Source organism: Rhinatrema bivittatum, chromosome 1 (genome assembly GCF_901001135.1).
Source record: "Rhinatrema bivittatum chromosome 1, aRhiBiv1.1, whole genome shotgun sequence".
Taxonomy (NCBI): Eukaryota; Metazoa; Chordata; class Amphibia; order Gymnophiona; family Rhinatrematidae; genus Rhinatrema; species Rhinatrema bivittatum.
Genome location: NC_042615.1, coordinates 69,973,559 through 69,990,383, shown reverse-complemented (window position 1 = coordinate 69,990,383; position 16,825 = coordinate 69,973,559). Strand labels below are relative to the sequence as shown.

General features: G+C 39.2%; 1 protein-coding gene across 1 annotated transcript in view; it reads right to left on the bottom strand.

Moving 5' to 3' along the window:
- Positions 1–414: 414 nt before the first annotated feature.
- TMEM144 (transmembrane protein 144) overlaps positions 415–16,825 on the bottom strand; it is a 72,603-nt gene continuing 56,192 nt past the window's right edge. The window contains exons 11-12 of the mRNA XM_029616191.1: positions 4,051–4,104; positions 415–1,637 (exon numbers count right to left, since the gene is read on the bottom strand). Of these exons, the coding sequence (XP_029472051.1) occupies positions 1,554–1,637; positions 4,051–4,104 (138 nt within the window). The 3' untranslated portion in view covers positions 415–1,553. The remainder of the gene's footprint in view (positions 1,638–4,050; positions 4,105–16,825) is intronic.

Below are 16,825 nucleotides of genomic sequence, written 5' to 3'. Positions count from 1 at the left end.
GAGGGAGGCCCTTGCTTGGCTGTGACATCAGGGGTGAGGGTATCCCCTAAACCAACTGGGCGTGCCATTTAGCCCTACAATGGTTGTGCCTGAAAGCTATTTGTGAGAAAAATAAACAGCTCCTTTATTTCATCTTCCACACTTTTTTTGATATTTTCAGGATTTTTGTTTTTCTTTAAGTTTTCCAGAAGCATCTGACTTCTGAATCCTTAAAGGCACAGTGCATTGCATAGATAAAACATTTCATGTTGCATCAGAGGCTAGGATTCTTCCATGGTAATCCAGTCTTTAAGCTGCTATATGCAGTACCACAGATCCTGAATGATATCCAGCTTTACTTTCACTGCTAAGGATCCTTTCTGTCTGCCCCGTTACGTTATGAATTTCAGTGGGTTTTTTTTTTTGTTTTTACCACCTGTCCTGCTTCCCCTGGAAGGCTGTTCCCATGCCTCCACTACCTTTTCTGAAAGAATACTTCCTTAATATGCTCCAGTCTCTAGCCACCTCCAGACTGCTCCTCCTTCTAACATATAATACGTTAATGCCCTCAGAACCTAACTGCATGCTTGAGAGATCTTTCACATTTTGGCATGATTGCATTTTTCCCCATTTATGAGATAAAAAGTAGTGCCCTCTACCTGGGCTTAATTTGCATTCAAATCTAAATGTTCTTTTTACCTTTGATATTCACACAAGAGACAAATAAGTTTATATTATATTATTTTGGATGCTCAAAACAAACATACAATAAAAACCAAAATTCTTGCATTATCTGGATGATTTTATATATTGTCTATGCAGATGCTTTAGAGTGCATATAAATTTACAGATATACTTTATGTACCAAGACAGAATCAGAAAATTCTGGTCCTTCTCACTTCAGTCAGTGCTACGGTTTGTGATGGGACTCTGTTCAGAAGCAAGAAAAAGGCCTTATGATGCCACCCGTGGAATAGTTATAGCCATAGCAAAATATAATTTGTAAAACATAAAAATGCCCACCTTTACACGATACAAAAATCGGCAATGTCTTGTCAATGAAGGATGAAATAAAGACTATTTCAAGAAATTCCTCTGAGATGCTACCAGCGTCACATTCAATAGTTCTTCCCTCCTCCCCAGTATAACTTTACATAAAAAGTAAATTTAGTTAGTGTTGCAGTCTGAGAAAGTGGTGTAAGATGTAGAATATTATTAGCAGAACAAGTACATAGTGTGTTTGATTGTGAGAAGCAAAAATTCCTCATAACATCTTGCTTTATCATATAATATTAATGCCCGGAAACATATTGTAATGCAGAATATTCACTCTCAGCAGTAATTAGTGTAGTATGATAACAGTGAATACAGCAAGATACTGTAACAGCAAATATTTGTTAATCTATACTAATCCATATTCTAGAGATATACGGTTCATTCTTTGCATTCCATGGAAGCCTATGTCCCATGTTTCTTCTTAAAATGAAGAGATTCATTGACCCGGAAACTCTGATATGCAAACTCCATAAAAGAATTGTTTCTTAGAGCACCATAGGCCAGTCTTTCTAAAGCCTTCATAGTTTAGAAAAAGCTGTGCAGAGAGACCCAGTCAAAATGATGCAGAACGCCAAGCACAGAATCACATAATTTCTCAGTCCCTGTATAGTAAAAAAAAAAAAAAAAGAAAAAGTGATTATGAAGAGATTCTGAATTCAATAAAACAGCTAGTTTCTCCTGAAATAGAGCGTTGAGCCAAATGAAGTTAGATCACAATTCTAAATAGGCCATAATGTCATATATATACATACATATATACACACACACACACACACACACACACACTAAATAACAACTAACGCTCCTATCGGAACGGGGTAAAAGCACATTACTCGTTTAACAATTACCTCTTATTAAATCCTTGTGAAAGAACATACAAGTGTCAGCAAAAATTACAAATACTCACATAAAATAACTCAGATTTTACATACCTCAACATTCTATTAAAATCAACACTCATTCATACCACCCTTTTTCACATTCATACTTTGTGCAAAATAAGCTTTCAAATAACTTTGAAATCTTCCAAGCGCAAAACATAATATCCCTTACAAAGTTTTCCAATGGTTAACATCAACATAAGTAATACATATTATCTTACATTTTCATTGTGTTCACAATCTTAGCAATACAGTAATGCTGATGTTAACCATTGGAAAACTTTGTAAGGGATATTATGTTATTTTGCACTTGGAAGATTTCAAAGTTATTTGAAAGCTAATTTTGCACAAAGTATGAGTATGAATGTTGAAAAAGGTGGTATATATATATATATATATTAGACAGACATAATAAGGCAGTGTACAAATGCAATCAAGAGTTCAGATAGTTATAAACTTAATGACAGAACATAAACACTCATGTATAGACTAAACTTGAGCAAATTAAATTGAATAAGTTCAAACTTAAATCCTGATCATACAAAAAATTTTTATTACTACAAAAATCTAATATTGTGTTTCAGCACATTGAAAAATAAAAATATAGCATAGCCTTTATTTTTTCTATTATTCAAAAAATTTAAGAGAAAACTATTATAGTTAATCCTCAAATGGGTCACAATCCAAAACAAAATCACAGATTTTAGAACAGTCTGGTCCAATGTAGGATTAAGAGCTCATAATATTCTTTATAGTAACACAGTGCTGTCTCTTTAGGTCTAGAAGCTGTGAGTAACAACTCTTCATAAACAATGCCCCAACGGCACAACTTTAAACAACTCCTTTCGACAAAGGGTCCATTGGTTTCACCCAAAGGGCTTCATCAGGAGATGGAGTTTAAATGAAAAAACAAGCCTTCTACAACGCTAGAGATTTCAGTTATCAATGGACATCAAAACATGTACTGTGAACTTCAACATTCCTAAGCCTTTGATTTTTTCCTGACAGCCGCCTTCCTTCCTTCCTTCAGCGAAAGTGTTTTCATTTTCCAGATTTGAGATGCTAAAGGAAGGAAGGCTGCTGTCAGAAAAAAAATAAAAAAATCAGCAGCTTGAGCCCTTCATAGAGCAGAAAAACAAAGGTAGGCACCAACAGTCTGCAAACAGCAGGCAGAAGTTGAAGCCACCAGCAGTCAATGAGAAAATATACACAGAATTCCTCCCAGGTCAGATATGATCAAGGTTCCACAGGCAAAACGAAGAATGAAATAACCCTTAGCTGAGCCAGAGCATTTGGCAAACTGCTATGATTCTGTCCTTGTCTGGCTGCTTTGGCTTTGCACGGGACCATTTTATTCTTGGCTTTTGCCTGCCATTTCATGATAATAATGGTGGGGGTGAGAAGTTTTCTGTGCACCCTTCATTGAACAGGCTTTTCTCTAGGAAAACAAAACTTATTTTGCACAGGCATACAACTACAATGGAAAGGAAGGCTATACTAAACCATCTCTTTCCCCTAATTGTACAGGCATGAGGAAAAGAAAAAAAATACCACAAACTTCTCCCCCCAGACAGATGGATCCCTTAACTTCATCTCATGCAGGGCCCATGCCTTTTTTGGATCCTTGCCTGCTTCTGTCAGACTTTGGAGACCCAAGTAACACACAGCTCCACTGCATCCTTTTTAAGTGCTTTTTACTAAAGGGAAAAAGCAAAGAATGCCTTAGGGGTAAGTTGTGTTCATCCTGTTACCAGCAGAGAAACCGGTGGATAGATTGATGAAATACAAGATGTGAGAGGTAGACCATAAGAAGAGTTGAAACTGCTAAGTTTCAGCAAGAGGAGTGGATCAAGGGAGGTAGAGAGGGGCTTGACCCAGATCCTGACAGCCCAAGAAGAAGTGGAGAGAAGGAAGGGGAATGCAGATGAGGGGGGTAAGTGCTGGAGATTAAAAAACAAACAAAAAAGCCACCTTTGGAAATTGTGTAGTCTATGAGTGCACCTTTGAGTAAGAAAGATCCAGCGTACATCTCCAGTGTCTGTAAGATCAGAGTGTTCTTATTTTGATCAACCAGATCAGACATAGAGCTTATGAAAACTTAATAAACCATTGTGTCAATTGAACTTATACATACCTTTATTTCCTTGAATACTAGTACTCCCCACATAGCAGCAATAAAACCAGGCCCCTAAAGAACAAAGTTCAATATATTTGTTTATGGAGGAGAAGTCAATTACCTGCTATTAATCAAGATGACTAAGAAAATAACCACTACTATTACCAGCATCAGTAGCATGGGTTATACTTAGTTTTTGGGTACTTGCAAGCCTGGTTGGCCACTGTTAGAAACAGGATGCTGGGCTTGATGGACCCTTGGTCTGATCCAGTATGGCAATTTATGTTCTTATTGCTTTTTTAAAGAGAAAAATTCTCTCATTTACATAAATTTCCTGATTAACAGTATTTGATTTACCCGTTTTCATAAATTTTAATTTTATACAAAAAAACATTAAGTATTCATACACAAGCATCACCAAATCATAATTAAGACCCTGAAATGAAAATCAGTTATAACAGAACTAGAGACAGCTAAAATGATTGCAATCTGCGATCTTGAATCCTCCCCACCCCTTGGCCATAGCTGGGGTCTACTGAATCACAATCACCAAATATGATAATACAAACTCAATAAATCTGAGTAAAAATAAAGTTATGAGTAATAACATGGTAATTTCCCCATCCAAAGTTAATGAGTTGATGATATTGTGAAAGATAAACATCTGGTAAACTCATCCTGTGGTATATACTCTGATTCCACGATCTTTCATCGCGATAACAGATTATGAAGATTTTGTCCATTCCTTTTCTCTCACAGTTATGGGGTGTGGACAGAGTCCACAGAGGAAACTGCGAGGAGCGACCCTGGAGTGAGGTCACCAATCCCTGCCCTATCAGCCAACCGAGAGGATGCACAGATTTCACATTACATAATGCATGCCAGAGAAATGCTGTTCCCCTGTCTATACCAAACTATTCTGTCCACTTCCTCAACAATAATTACACCGAATTCATCAAATGTAAAATTCTGAGCAAGCACACAGTGCTCAACAAGAACATACTATAATCAGTAACCCGTCAGAAAAAAAAATTAACTGTGTATAGACTATAGGAACGAAAAGCAAAAAGCAGTTGCTATCGCCTGATTTTTGACTACTTCAGTTATCAATCTGTGTTAAGAGTGCATTGAGCCTTGTATGTATGGGTGGGATAAACAAATTGAAGATATAAATAAATCTGTTTATAAGTTATAGGAACTCAGATTTTTCAGCCCACTTTTTGATTTAAAAATGTAAATCTCTATTTTCTTGTGATTCCTGGATAAGAATAGGTCTGCTATTATCAAGTGCTCAAATTCCATGCTGTGAAGTTGAGAGATTCTAGGTTTGGATGTAGTAACTTACCGTCTTTTTGAGAAAGCAGATGAGGGTGCACCCAGAGGTGAATTGGAGGTTGTTGCGAAAGATGAATGAGATAGGCATACTAGACTTGTCTAGGCCGTGCTGGAGCTATGAGAATTATGGAGGTTTGGCTTTGAAGCAGTTTCTGAATTCTCCTTGCTATTAGATGCAAGGGTGAAAAAGCACAGTGTACATAAGGCTTTGTACCCAGTCTATTAAGAAAGCATCTTGAGTGATTCAACGTTCACTGGGAAGAATGGAACAAAATTGAACGAGTTTCTGACTGTACTCTGTAACAAACAGTTCTATCATAGCACAATCCCACAACTTGAAGAGTTTGTCTACCATGGACTGTCTGATGGACCATTAGTGAAGCTGAATGGTCTGCTGAGGCCGTCTGCTAATGTATTGGATATTCCTGGAAAGTAAGTGGCTTAAAAGGTGGCATGATCGACTGCCTATAGCATTATCTCCAGCATCTCTTGACAGAGTTTCCAAGAGCCAGTTCTTCCCTGCTTGTTGGCATAAAACATGGCATCCTTGCTGTCAGTTTGCACTAAGATGCTTTTTTCTTGCACAAGATGTGTGAATACATGGAGCACATTCTTGATCGCTCTGAGCTCGAGAAGACAGTCTGAAAGGACATGGTATGCACTCCCCAACCTTTGGTGGAGGCAACTGTTGCTAAAGTGACTTGGTAGGGAAGAAGTCAAGGGGGTTTCATCTTGAAGGTCACTAGAAAGGTGCCACCAGTGAAACTCCTATTTCATTGGTTGAGAGATAGAGATTACCATGTTTAGGGGCTGAGTGAGTTGATCCCATTGAATGCACAAGCCCCATTGAAGATAATGGATATTCAGGCAAGTCAAGGGGACTACATGAATCACCACCACCATGTGGCAGAGGATAACCAATATTTGATTAGCTGTGTAGTGTTAAATAGACAGGAGATGAATTAAGTGATGCAGCATTTAACCTCTGTCAGAGGGCAGGAACACTGTTATAAGGAATCTAGCCATGCTCTGATGAACTAGATTCGCTGGTTCAGAGCTGGTTAGATTTGTTGAAGTTGACCAAAAATCCAAGAGTGTGTAGTAAATGTATTGTGGTGTGAAGAGCTTGCAATGCTTCCCCTCAGGAGGATGGTGTTTGAGCCAATTGTCCAGATATGGAAATACCTTGTTGCCCTGAAATCTTAGGTGACTCGCTACTACTGCAAGGCCCTTGGTAAAGATTCTCCGGGCAGCCAATAGGCCAAATGTGAGTACTTTGTACTGGTAATGGAGTAGAGTAGAATCCTGCTTGAAATGAAGGTAGCGCCAAAATAAAACAAGGGGTGGATAGGGATGTGCACAAAGACATCCAAAATCCAAACACATTCAAACCCATCTCTTCAATAAAGATGAATATGGTGTTGAGGGAGTTCATTTTTAACTTCTCCCAAATGCAGGTACCTGCTCAGGTGTCTGAAGTCCAGAATCTGTCACAACCCACCCAATTTCTTGGAAATAAGGAAATACTGGGAAAAAAATACCCGATCTATTTACAAAGATGAGATCTGCTCTATGGCTCGCTGCTGGAGAAGAGTCCAAATTTCCATGTGAAGTAGAAGGAGCTGCAAATGATCCTGGAGTAAAGGTGTGAGACATGGAAGAGATGGAATTTGGGGAAAATGTAAGCAGTAACCATACTGTACAATCTTGAGGTCTTATTTGTACATTGGGATTTGGCATCACACTCCCAGGAAGGATTGAATTTTTCCCCCTATTGGAGTGGGAAGTTGTTGGGGACCCGAAATCAAAATCTCAGCCCTAGTTTTGGCTGGGACTGTTGAGATGATTTCACTTTTTGGCGTTCCTTTTGGTGAGGTCAACCGGACTGTTGGTGGTGTTGTCTATGTGGCTGTAGAGGAGGCATACAATACAGATGAAAGGAATGATAAGGGCATTTGTGGTAGTAAGGCCTTCTGGATGAAAAGGCAGATTGATGTGGTGCAGCGAGAGGGTCTGATGCTGTAGACAAGGACCAACTGCCACATTTTGGTCTTTTATTTGTGTCACTGTCTCTTGAAATTTCTCTCCAAAGAAGTTGTCTCCAAAGCAGTCTCTGAAGTAAAGAAGATCTGTTAAACGTTCGTGAATTTCCTCCCATATGATACAGGCTTGGAGCCACGCCATGCAACTAGCTCCAATGGAGACCACTGATGTTCTTGCTACAGAATCAAAAGACTCAAATTACATGCAAGAGAAGCAGACTAGCTTCTTATAAGTCATAGAGAAGATGTGGTGAGATGATCTCCCATGCCTCAGATTATATGAAAGGCTTCAGTTTTTGTACACAGTTATAGATATTTTGGACTATGTAGAATTGATGGTGAGCTATATGGAAAGTCAACATAGAACTCTGGAATACTATTTTTACTAAAATTGTCCGGGAGCTTGCAGTCCTTTCCTGGTGGACTGAGGTGAAAGTGACAGAATCATTGGATTACTGAGAGAAGAGTAGCAGATGAGCAACTCCTGAATGTGAAGAAGCCACTGCAACAGATCAAGATCCATGGATTGGATGATCCAGCACGGACGGTATTGCAGAAATTGCAGTATGAGTAAGATTCACAGGAAGCATGCAAGGCAAGAGAAAAGATGAGGTGGATTCTCCTGAAAATTTATTTATTTATTTAGCATTTTTATATACCGACTTTCCAATAACAGAATTACTGATCAATTCGGTTTACATTTTAACAGAACAATAACATTGACAAGTAAATGTCTTACAAAGAACAGGTCAATATAACTTGGATAAGTATATATGGGGTTAACCAGAAAGATACATCGCCTAATGTAGGCATAAGTAAGGATACAGTGCCTAATGTAGGTTAAATAAACAGTTACTAATTATAAGACTAGGTTATGATCTTCGACTGCCATAGTTTACGTGAGTTCTATAGATGATCTAAATAGCTTTCAGGTGGGTAACCACCGAAAGGATCATTGGCAGGGATGTTCCGTAGGATGCTGTTATGGGAAAGCTTGGTTAATATATGACACAATATATTTTGAAAATTGGTTGAAAATGATACAATGAAAGTCTTTACTATTTTTGTTGCCTGGCCAATCACTTGTACAGTTCTCTGAACCACTGTTGGAGGGGTATCTCTTTCTAAAACCAGAATGGGCTCCTATTCCACAATGAGAGGTCTGTTAAATGAGAGTGTAACTACTGAACAGACTGGGTCTGAGGTTTCCAGACGCAAGCCTCAGGATAGGAACTGTGAAACTGTAAGCAATGTGATAGAAGGTGGTAGGTGGAGAAACTAACCAGACATCACTGAACTGGCCTCTGCAGCACAGAGCTGAGTGGGCAAGGTGAAACATAAAAAAAACTGGACTCCAGAAACTGTGGCGGTATAGAATGTTTAGATCTGGTGGAATAATCTTCCACGGTTTGATCAGAGGTGGTTGGATAAGCCATTTGGAGTGTTTAGATGCATAATGCGTTGAGAAGGCACACTCTGATCAGTGAGGAGAAACTGTGTGGCTTGAGCATCGAATAACGAGGCATAGAATAGAGTGGTAAATTTCTCTGATCATGTTACAATGGTGTATCAAGAATCTGCACAGATGTGTCATATTGTGTCGAAGGGGCATGCACTGGGCATATCAATGCATTATGTTGAATCTCCACTCCAAGGGACTGCCGCCATCTGACTGCATACATCCTAGTACCTTCTTACAGCCAAGAGATAGACCCATGCGATTCCCCACCACCACCACGCAACTTCAAACCAGTACTCCCTCATATTGGTAATTTCATGATACGAATATTCAAACAGCAGTATGAACTCCCTGAAGGGCTAAAAAACATTGCATGGAAAGAAAAAAAAAAAGAGAAAATAAAAAATAAAAAAGATGCTTAGTAAAGTCAAGGATAAACATCTAAACGTCAACTCTGGAAATGCGAGCTGCTTCAGTCAACAAGTAGTACAAGAATGTGAATCAACTTCCAAGGCCATATAGAAAGTACAATGTAAGGCCTTCCTCCATGATCTTCCCATGCCATCACGAGCTTCTCAGAAAAGGAAAAATCAAACAAGAAGCAGCTCCCTGCCTCAGCAGGATGATTCAACTGCTTGAATAGCGCAGTCAACATTCAACAATGTTCCACACTGACTCTCAGCATGTCCTCCAGAAGCACATGAAAATTGTGTAAGTTCCCTTTAAAATAAGGATCCCAGGTATATGAAGTTCATGGAGATCTTTCTCGGAACACTTACACCCACGTGCCATGCAAACCTGGCACATGGCGTAAAAATTCAAACTCCAAGTGAAAAGCCAGCATAAACTTTGGCTGGCTCCAAAGCCATCAAAAATAGGTTGCCAGTGCCATCATTATATCACATCAACAGTATTTTGTATCTAGAACGACTGCTTCACCTCACCGTCTAAATACAACTGCATGTCATCTTCAGCAGCTTACCCACATAAGAGCGCATATAATGCCTCAGCTACTGCCATGGTAATTTCTGCAAAAGGTTTTGGATCTGCTCCTTTCCTGTCAAAAATAGAACTCAACAAATCAATATTGGTACGCAATCTTCTGATCTCTATACTGTATTCTTCAGGTGTCCCTCAAGGTTCTTCATTGTCTCCAATACTTTAACATAGATCTTCTCCTCCTTTGTCACATTCTTTCTGCTCTGAATATTTAGTTCAAAACCTATGCTGACGACATTCAGTTCTTTGTTCCGTTTAGCTCTTCTTGGTCAAACTCTCTCTACAGTTGTTCTATATGGTTCTCATAACCACCTTAAGTTAAACCCCACAAAAACTGAAATGATTCATTTAACATCAATATCAAACCCTACAAAAAGGATGCCGTCTCACCTTCTTATTAATGGCTTTTCTATTCCCATCTCAACTCATGTTCGCAGCGTAGGGGTGATTATAAAAACTCTGATCTGTCACTAGCACAGCACATCTCCACAATAGTAAAGAACTCATTCTACAAACTACAGATGTTGAAGCTTCTTCATCCCTTACTTTTCTATCAAGACTTTCGTACTGTTCTTCAATCTTTCATTTTCTCAGGACTTGACTACTGTATGCTTTTTACTTAGGTCTCCCCAATACAGTAATAAAACCTCTCCAATTAATCCAAAATTCAGCTGCTCGGATTTTAACTGGTACCCCGCTAAAAAAAATCATATATCCCCCCACTCTTTCAGAATCCAATATAAAACAGTCTATTATTCATTCACTCATACATAATCCATCCTCAGTCTGGCTGTGTTCCACCTTGAGAATTTATAAGTCTGCTAGACACCTGAGATCTATAGATCAAAACCTGACATCCCCTCAGTCCGTCTTGCTAGATTAGTTATAAAAAGAAAAAGAGCTTTTTCAGTAGCGGGGCCATCAATCTGGATAAATTTCAAATACCAAGGAATTTAAGAAAACTCTAAAAACGTACCTTTTACAAATAGCATTTAATATTCACTTAGCAGAACACACCTAACATTTACTCATCCTTAAATTCTCATTTTCTCGCTCTTTGAATTGATAAAGGCCTAGTTGTTGCTTTAGTTTTACTTTTATTTATTGTTCTTTTAAAATGTGTATTTATGAAGTCTTTGATTGTTATGTTATTTTATGTATGTTTTTTTTTTTCCAATTAAATGTGTTTATTGTGATGCAATAAAACAGTACAAAGAAAACAACAATTGAGTGGTTCCATCATTATAAAATAAGAAGTACAAGTTCATTTTCTGGCAAGTGTTTACACAGAATGTGCAGAGAGTACGGATTGCATATGAAGCCTTGTTGTCCCTGCATTTTTATGTATGTTTTTATCCGATTTCATGAATTTGGTTATTTTATGTTTATATTATGTACGTGATCGAATGTAAACTGTTTTGAAAATTTTTTAATTGAAAAGGTATATAAACAATTTTAAATAAATAAATGTTTTCTCCACATATTGAACTCTGAGCTTGGCAGGATATAGGACAGCAAAACGTATTCCTTCCCTGTGCAGTTCAGTGCAGGCCAGCAATAGTTTTCTTCTTTGGGCTGCAACGTGCTGAAAAATCATTAAACAGCAGGATTCGTGCCCCTTCATATCCCAAAGTTCCTTTAGCTCTGTACACAGTAAATTTTATTTTGTTTGCCCAATTCAACATTCGAGCCACTACTGGTCTAGGGCAAATATTAAATCGGGCCTACCTGAAGTGCATGCTCCCATACAACATGCCTCTAATTTCTAAGTCCAGTGTCTCGGTAAGCCATTTCTCAAAAAAGGATACCAGTTCCTTGTCTTTTAATGCTTCCGGCAATCCAACTACTCATAAGTTGTTTCACCTATTTCTATATCTTGATCATCGATTTTTTCAAATCAGCTCCGCATTTTCTTTCTCCAATGCAAACATTTTTTCATCTATCTGAACTCAGTGATCTTCCCACTCTGAAACTTGTTCTACTTCTGTCAGCCATCTCACTCGCGAATCTAGACCTTCCTTTATCTCCTCAATAGTGGATTGAATTTTAGACAATTGATCCTCTAATGCCGCAGAAATGTACTTAGATAATGACTGATAGTTCAGGCTCTATCGCCATGACTTTTTCCATATCAGCTTTAGAAGAGCCCAGCACTATCATTCTAGCACCCATCCTCTCATACAGTAAAGTTGATTTAATGCTCATCACAGTTCATCTTACTTTTTATCCAGCGATATCAGGCCTCTGGTTTCCTCTCTTAATGGCAATGTTTTGCAGAGGGTATGAATGATTTAAACACAGCAGGTGTGAGATAACCAGGTGGAGGCCCATGAAGCTCACTGTCGATACGTCCTCTCAATGTGCCTCCATGAAGTTGATTGCTTGATGTCGCTTCCATGTTTTTGGTGCCAAATGCTTTGATGCATCACACCTTGCATGGGTTGGTAGTTTCGATGCACTATGTCTCAATGCGTCATGCATCGGATGCCTCGATGAACAAGCATGCCTCAACATGTCAATGCAGCATGCTTCAGTGTACTGTGGTTCGATGCGCTGTGTGTCGATACATTGCATCTGGATGTATCATGCTTTAGTGCACTGTGCACTCATATTTTCTTTGACACATCATGTGCTGAGGAGCTGGAAGTCTTATGCACCGTCAACACTGACACTTCCATTGATGGAACAGACATGCTTCTGATTCTTTGGTGCAGGAGGAAGTTTCTTGGAAAGGCGCCACTTAGTCTTCGATATGTCTGCCCTCAGTGACTGACCCCATGGCTTAAGCCGATGGGAGAATTTTGGAGGAGCTACGGCTCAAGTGTGCTCTCTGGGAAGAGGATTTACTACGGCTTCAACGGGCACAACACGGAGCCTCTATTTTTGCCACCCTTGATGTTGGGACATCTGTCCAAAGATATATGTCCTGGCATAGAAACAGAGATGACAGCAGAAAAGGATCAAATGGTCCATCCAGTCTGCCCAGTAAGCTTATGGTAGTATCTGCTGTATTGTGTAGCTTATCCCATACTTATCTGGTTTCCCAGATCATAAAAGTCATGGCTCTTGTTGGTTGCTGTTTGAATCCAATTTCCCTTCACGCCCGTGCTTATCAGTTTCCCACACTAGCCCTCATTGATTGCTGTTGAATCCAATTCCCTGTTATGCCTTGCTGTTGAGTTGCTCAGTATCAATCTTATTGGTTAAGGGCAGTAACTGCCACATCAACAAGTTACCCAGACCATAAAAGTTGGGGCCCTCAGTTGCTGAATGAATCCAATTTGCCTTTTACCCCTGTTGTTGAAGCAGAGAGCAATGATGGAGTTGCATCAACAGTATCAAGGCTTACTGGTTAAGCGTAATAACCACTGCACCATCAGGTTACTCCATGCACTCTTTTCTTCCATGTACATCCTTAAGGACCCACAGTATTTATCCCATATCCTTTTGAATTATTTCACTGTTCTGATTTTCACCACCCCCTCTCCAGAAGGGCATTCCAGGCATCCTTTACCATTTCCGTGAAGAAATATTTTCTGACGTTGGTTCTGAGGCATCCTCGGAGTTTCATTCTACTTATTTCTTTCCAACGGAAAAGGTTTGACAATTGTGCATCATTAAAACCTGTCAGGTATCTGAAGGTCTGTATCATATCACCCCTGAGCCTCCTCTCTTCTCATATCCTTTAGCCTCTCCTCATAGTTTTTCTGATACTGACCCCACACCATTTTGGTAGTCCTTCTCTGGACCGCCTCCATCCTGTCTTTATCCTTTTTCAGATACGGCACACCAGTATTGAATGCAGTACTCCAGGTGAGGCCTCACCAAGGATAAGGGCATTATCACCTCTTTTTTCTTACTGGTTATTCCTCTCTCTATGAAGCCCAACATTCTTCTGGCTTTAGCTATAGCCTTGTCACATTGCTTCGCCATCTTCAGATCAGACACTATCATACCAAGGGTCCTCTCCCAGTCTGTGTGCATTAGTCTTTCACCACTTATCACAAAGTTCCTTTGGATAGCGGCATCCCAGATGCTTGACACTGCACTTCTTGGAACTGAAGCCCAGTTGCCAAATCTTTGATCACGCTTCAAGTTTTCTTAAATCACTTTTCATTCTCTACTCCTTCAGTCGTGTCCATTCTGTTGCAGATCTTAGTATCAACTACAGACAGACAAACATTACCTGTTATCCCTTCTGCCAGGTCACTCACAAAGATATTGAACAGAATCAGTCCCAAAACTGATCCCTGTGGCACTCCACTTAACACCATTCTTTCTTCAGAGTAGATTCCATTTACTAATACATGCTGTCTCCCGTCTGTCAATCAGTTTGCAATCTGGCATCCACTCCCAAGCTTCTCATTTTGTTCACGAGTCTCGTATATGGGACCATATCAAAAGCTTTACTAAAATCCAAGTAAATCACATCGAGCGCTCTTTCCTGATCTAATTCTCAAGTCACCCAATCAAAAATAAAAAAGAATCAGATTTGTCCGACAGGACCTTCCCTTGGTGAATCTATGCTGCCTTGGGTCGAGCAACCCACTGGATTGTAGATAGTTCACTATCCTTTCCTTCACCAGAGTCTCCATTAAATTTTCCCACCACCGAGGTGAGGCTAACCGGCCTGTAGTTTCAAGCTGCCTCCCTGCTCCCATTCTTGTGAAGCAGGACCACCACCGCTCTTCTTTAATCATGCAGCACCACTCCCATTTCCAGGTCCTTCAGCAGACCCGCCAGCACATCTCTGAGCTGGGATGTACCTCATCCGGCCCCATGGCCTTCTCCACTTTGTTTTCCTAGCTCTTCCCATACAGTCTTCTATACACAGATTTTTGTCTACTCCACCCCCATCCATTGTCTTGTCAACTAGTGATGGTCCTTCTCCAGGGACTTCGTTAGTGAATACCAAACTGAAGTATTTATTTAATATTTCTTCTTCTCTCTCCATACATTCTGTGTCACCTTTCAATTTCACTATACTACTTTGGACCTTTCTCCTTTCTCTGATATATCTGAAAAATGTTTTGTCACCTCGCTTAACCTCTTTGGCAATCCTCTTCTGCCTTTTTGCTTTCTTTCTTCATTTCCCTCAGTTTCACCAGATATTTTTCCCTGTGTTCCTCTTTTTGGAATCCTGTATATTTCTTGAATGCTGTTCTTTTTGCTTTTATTTTAATCAGCCACCTCCTTTGAGAAACAGATCAGTTTCTAGTTTCTCTTATTTTTGTTTACTTTTCCAACATATATATTTGTTGCTTTTGTAATTGCTCCCTTTAGTTTGGCCCGCTGCTGTTCTACCTCTCTCAATTTCTCCTAAAGTGCAGTAACAGAACTCATGCCCATTTGCAATGGACGTTACCTGATTGCAGGCAAAATCTGTGAAACAGCTGACTATAGGTTTTTTTCTTTCCAGACATGGCTGGAGATGCTCCTGAACTTTTTCCTCTGAAGAGAGACTCCACAATGTTCTTTTCCAGTTTTTTTTTTTTTAGTAGTACTGAAAAGTGCTGATGGGAGTGCTGCTGTGGCAGCAAGGCAACAAAAAATTGAGAAGAGATCATGTAAACTGAAAATGAATAAGTACATGTCCATGCTTGTGCCCGGACAAAGAAAAGTCTGAGGAGGCTCGAGGCAACACCTGCATGGGACGTCCCATAGATTTTCAGTAGATCTCAGAACTCAACTAGCTTGGAGAGATGAAGTTTGTTCTGTGCCACTGGATGATGTCACTCACATATCAAGGCTAATTCAGCCTTCTTGACAGAAAAATACCTTTATTTTCTACTTAGTAAGCTTTGCTAAAGTGATTAATGTATTTTATTTTTTTCATAAAATCTATTTGCACTTTTATACATGAGACTTTAAATATATGTGCCTTTATTTCTAAACTGGATGTAGGTTCTGAATTCCACAGATTTGTCTTTAAAATTTTATTATTAATGGAGTCTGGAGAACACATAATAAATAACTCTCCTCCCTCCCCTGTTGGTTTTCTGTAGCTGAAAGGACATCATATAACTGCCTGGAACAATGAAGATGCATAAAGATTATTTCCTGTAGAGTTTTTGAGAAATAATATATGGAAAGGGGACCACACACTTTTTCGTACATAAGTACGCTGATAGAACAACTCAGTTAAAGCATCATTTCTGTCTTTATTGTAAGATGATAGATTTGGGTTATGATATCCAAGTGATGAGATGTCCTATTTATTTATTTATTAAATTTCTATACCGATATTAGTGGGGACATCATATCGGTTTACATCAAAACAATGAACGTAAGAAAAGAAATTACATTAAACAGGGAGATGGGATGGGATAGAGGAACTGTGAAGAAGCAGAAAGAAAGTACATAGGAACAGGTTAATCTGTATCAGAATAGCCAAATAAGTTAACATTGTCTCTCAATTTAGTATACTCAAACGAGAACTATATACAACGAGGACTATATACAACGGGAGTAAGGAGGGTTTGCGTGGGAGATTCATATGTGATTACATGGTTCAAGTATGTTTGCAAGGGGAGAGAAAGCTGTTATTGTTGATAGGCTATTAGGTTTACAGCAGTGAGCAGTGCTTAGGTGGCCTTTCCTCTTCCCTGAAGCAACTGTGACACACATTTTAACACAAATATGCAAGTCATGGAGTCATAAAAACGTGCTCTTTTAAAGTGGTCATGCATGCAGTTATACACTTATTTTGTAAGGTAAATGAATTATGAGAGATATGGGAATACATAGTAGCTTCTGTTGAAGCCTTGGCGGTTTATACTGCTGCTCAAGTTAAAAAAGTTTCAAACTTGTGCTAATTCACAGTTATATAGTAAATGATGGCCTTTCACAGTAAATGATAAAGACCAGTCTGCCTGGGTGTCTATCTGGTTGCCTGCCACTGTGTGTAGGCAAATAATATCCGTGCACTACCTCTGTTCACAATGCTCAATATACATAC